Genomic DNA, 5,000 nt, shown 5'->3' on the forward strand with positions numbered 1-5,000 from the left:
TTGTTTCGTTTTGGAATGTGACATAGTTAACTATGGTTATATTTGAATTATTTTTGCATCCTTGCAAGTGGCTATATATGGCAAGAAAAAAATGTTCATCCTTTTTTTCCCTGATGGTTCAAGAGCTTGTCCCTGCGAAACGTCAGCCTTTCAAAACAAATTAAGTTTCTTTTTCGGCCTTTCGCAGTTGCTGCTCCTGAGTCAGACAAGAAAGACTTATTATCAGAGCTTGAAGTGATGAAGACCTTGAAACCACATCCACATGTTATTAAACTAATAGGCTGCGTAACTCAATCAGGTAAGCTATCAGTACGCATAGTGCCGTTCAGTATGATATGAAGAATTGAGCAGATGGAAGACGTACTCCATTGAGGGGAATGATCTGCTATTGCCCTAATTCTTCATATATTATTTCAAACCGAAATTGACAATTGTATCCAATTTACTCATAGCTCTACCAAAGTGTACTTGACTACGTTTTAGGGTGTTTCAAAAGTTCTGATAAAAGGTTATTCACCAAATCTTTATTTTAGTTGGCATTTAAGGTCACTATTTCACTTCGAATGACGTTTTGTCGCATAGCTGAGAAACGCTGTTTAAGGAGGAGCTACAAAATTTGTATTTTATCGTATCTCATTCTTACGACAGCTAGACAGCTTTCTTTAAAAATGCCTTCAAGAAATGCATTTAGGGCCATGAAACCGTGTTCAAATTCAATGTATTACTGATTTCCGCACAAGATACTAATAAATGTAACGGTCGATGCTTCTCATTTGTATTCCTTGATAACCATACAAAGTACGCACAAATAACCGTGATGTACGCTTAACACGTAACCTTTCCTTGATTCACGTTCCTTGCTATCCATACAGTGAAAGAAAGATCCGTGTAAGAAGCCAATGTAAGTTCATCTAATAAATAAACAACGTCGAGGTTTGACCTAAGCCTGGAATCGCAAACCTCGCTGAATCACAAGACATATAACGTGACCACGCGGTTGTGCTGAACCGAGGACACATGTATGCGTTATCATTTACATGGATCCTCTAAAAATGTTTACCAAAACTGATTTACGCTTAAAACTACACAGCGTTCTCTTCCTTCAAGAATCTGATTCAGCACACGGCTCCTCATGCTCCCCTGGATTCCCGGTCTTCTTTGAGGTGACTCTAACTGTAGCACAAGCCTGCTGATAGGTCGATCCAACACTGATCCATTGGAGGACTGAACGGTTACGGACTTCACTTGACCTTGATCATCTTGATTCTCCTCGAAGACTTTAGTCATGGGCCACTTGCTTCTGCAAATACTGTTATCCTTATTTGGCCGTGTAATCTTACAGAGCTCCAACAAAAGATCCTCGTAAATTTAACTAATTAAAATTACAACAAAATATAAACAAAGAGAATAAAGCTAATAACAACAAGTTGAAACAGCAAGCGATGGAATACGCCGACAGGCGAAGCGCTTGACACACAGATTTAAACGTTTGAGGCCGATCGATATCGAAATAAAGACTGGTCAAGTTCATATAATAGGAATAAAGTTCCTTCTTGAATTGCCTTATGGGGACGCTGCGGTCTCTGAGATGCGGTGGTAGAATATTCCACATATGTGGAGCTCTACAATAATAACTGTTCTGAAAAGTGACGGTTTTAGATCTCAGTATATTTAAAATTAAGCATTTTGACGGATCTGTGCGACGCGTGGTTCTAATAGGAATATTTACGCAGATGTATGGATCGCTTGCAATGGATTTGAAAACAAAACTACCTTCCTTCAACAAAACAACATTCCCTTCAGTAAAATTTCTTCTCTGCTGCGTCCATCTCTGTCTTGTTTGAAGTTGCTGCAGATACTCCTTACTCCATCTGTTCCAGAACTCATCTGCGAAATGCGGAACGCGTCTCCAGCGTCGATTGCCGTAGACGTATTCTCTTTGGAACTTTCCAGGAGGTGGCAAAATAAGCTTGGTTTTGCTAGTAAGAAGCGTGTTGGGAGTTAATGCCAGAGGTGGTGACCAACGGTCGCTGAGGGTCTCAACAGTAAGTGGACAACTCTTTACTACGGCTTCTGCTTCACATAAAATGGTGCATAATGATTCATCGTCCATGCTATGGCCATGTTGCCTCATAAGCGCAGCCACAGATAGAATTTGCCTTTCCTACACTCCTCCAAAGTTGCTTGCCGTGGCAGTATTCTTGATCCAGTCGATGTTCTGTTTCAAGAGTTGCTTCATCCATTTCTTGAAGGGCTCTCTTCAATTCATTTTCAGCTCCAACGAAGTTAGTACCTAGATCACCGTGCAGTCCTCTCTTCGGCCCTCTACGACTGATAAAGCGTCTTAATGCTTGTAAGAATGAATACGGGTTTTCCAGTAACTGTGACACTTCTAGGTGGATGGCACGACTTGCCTGGCATGTAAATAAAGCACCGTATCGCTTGACCTCCTTTCTGCCTTGTTTAACGGACCAAGGACCAAAGTAGTCGACTCCACAGTATGAAAATGGTGGTCCTGGCCTAACGCATTAATTAGGAAGACTGGCCATTTTCTGTTCTCCAACTTTACCTCGAAGGTAACGACATGTAACACCTATCGAGATAAACTACCTGACAGCTGCGTTTCCATTGATAACCCAATAACCACTTGAACGTAATTCGTTCAGGATGACACTTCTTCTACCGCGGCGAGTTTCCTCATGGGCATGCCTGATAATCAACTTTGATATTTGACTAGCGCTGGGTAAATTGACCAGATTCTTTAGGTCATCTGCTAGGTTCGCCTCTTTATCCGTCCACCAACTCTAAGTACTCCATTGGTATCTAGGAATGGACCCAGCACGATAAGGCTGAAACACTGACGGGGTGTACATGTATTCTCAACTTGGGCTTGAAACCTTTCAAAACCTTGACGTCCTTTTCAAACGCATCCGCTTGCAGGAGCGTGGCTATTTCTGTTGCTGCTCTCTCTAGGCCATTTACTAGGATGGGCCCTGTTTCAATACGTCCATCATCTCCCTGACACCATCTTTTCAACTGAAGGGTTTCATTAAGTGCAGGTTTCTTGTCAGCCGTCACAATAGTCATCTTCAGACGCTGTTTGTATTTCATGCAAAGAGCTATCGCGGTCTTCAACCTTTGCCAGCTGGAGAATCTGTCAAATCTGCTTAACATGTCTCTTCTCTCTTCGACTGTTGTGACATTGGCTTTAATCTTTCCGACTTCTGGGGATCTGGGGTTGTGGCCAATGATCTTCTGTTTGCCACAAGAAATCTGGACCTTTAATCCACTCTGATTTCACCACAAAGTCCTTTGAATTCAACCCTCTTGATCCATATTTGGAGCCAGGAAAACTTTGCTGTCCTTCCAGTAGTACGTTTCAAGCTCTTCCAAATCTAACTCTTCCTTTAGCATGTTAGCAGCTCTCAATGAGACAGTAGCTACAACAAGCTCAAGCCTTGGGATGCCGACTATTTCCCCTGGTGGTACGCGTGATTTTCCCATTACAAAGCAACAATATATCTTGTTGTTTTCATCAACCAGCCCGAGGTACGAGCACTACCCATATCCAACTCGTGAGGCATCAGACATATTGTGCAATTGTGCTGTGACAATCTTGCCAAAGATGGGAGGCTTGAAACATCTTAGGATGTCAAGTTGTCCCAGTACTGGTAACAGCCTTCTCCATTTTTCCCATTTGCCGAGAATTTCTCCTTTAACTTTTTCATCCCAGCCTTTTTTTATGACAGATCTATTGCAGTATCTGCGTTTGTACGAGGAAAACAGTATCCTCACACGATAACCCGATTCCACTCCCTCTCTCTGAAAAATCCAACTCGAACATTTGCAGAAGTGATTGGGGCGTCAACTCCTCCTTCACCTTTCGCTCAGCAACGACAAACCTATTGCCGCTCACACCCACATGATCATTATGAACGTGAATTATGTGACAACGTGCCCTTCCATTGTTTTTGTGATTTACAAGACTGTTTACCCGAGCAGTGAACCTACAGCGTAAGGATCAAATTCTTTTCCACAGATGATATCAGTCGGTCGCACCGCGCTGGGGCAGTTGAGCCCGATTAGGATTCCAATTAATTGTATTGTACTCCAGTCATAACATTTTCTTGCTTGCTCAAGGACCCTGTTCCGTCGCTTGGTTTCACAGCAGGCCAGTTTGTTATTTGTTAGGGGTCACCAAAGTGTCTCTTCAGAAGCCGTCTAGCCTCCTTGTAGGAATCTCCATTTTTCATTTGCAAACAACTTATGAGTTGTTCCTTTGCCTTTCCACTAGTGTAGTGATCCAAGAAATACAGGTACTCAATAGAATTGCCGACCTTAATCGTAAATGCTGTTATAAAAGCTGGTTATGCCATAACGTCTCCATAAAACACAGGTGGTTTGTGGGTAGGTAATAGACCCCTGGCTTGTTGTGTGACAATCACTTCTGACAGCTCCGCTTGCTTTATTTTGGACGCCTAGAAAGTCTCGGTAAGCACTAGCAATTTCAAAACAGCTTGAATCCCTTTCAGATATATACATGTTTTCTTGATAATTTTCTTTGAGGTAGAATAGTAGCAGTGAGTGCCGTTGCTGCACACTCTTCCCAGCATACGATTTCCTTGAAATAAAGGGTTGGACATCTGGATTCATGCAAGTGCTGGTTTTGGCAATGCTATTTACTATGGGCATAGTCTCAGATGTGAGCGTTGACCGTAGTGCAAATAGCTGAGCCTTGAACATTGTCAGGCATTACTTTACTATGTGATGGAACCCTGAATTTTTTTCTGGTGACTAGGCATAACCTCAGTAGAAATGGAGGTTGAATTGCATTTAGCCTTAATGTTTTCCAGATAGTCATTCATACCATCAACGTTTTCTTTCTCGTTAAACTGCTGATAAATCTTCTCTTCTACTTTGGCAATTTGTTGCCGAAGCTCAAGCTTTTCACAAAGCCATCTTTAATGCTTGTTTATCCTTTAAGAATGCTGCCTTGACCC

At 42.1% G+C, this 5,000-nt stretch overlaps 1 protein-coding gene across 1 annotated transcript in view; it reads left to right on the plus strand.

Moving 5' to 3' along the window:
* The first annotated feature begins 191 nt into the window (after nucleotides 1-191).
* LOC138030122 (fibroblast growth factor receptor 2-like) overlaps nucleotides 192-5,000 on the plus strand; it is a 10,049-nt gene continuing 5,240 nt past the window's right edge. Inside the window, exon 1 of the mRNA XM_068878007.1 lies at nucleotides 192-298. Within this exon, the coding sequence (XP_068734108.1) occupies nucleotides 238-298 (61 nt within the window). The 5' untranslated portion in view covers nucleotides 192-237. The remainder of the gene's footprint in view (nucleotides 299-5,000) is intronic.

This window comes from Montipora capricornis, chromosome 13 (assembly GCF_036669925.1).
Source record: "Montipora capricornis isolate CH-2021 chromosome 13, ASM3666992v2, whole genome shotgun sequence".
NCBI lineage: Eukaryota > Metazoa > Cnidaria > Anthozoa > Scleractinia > Acroporidae > Montipora > Montipora capricornis.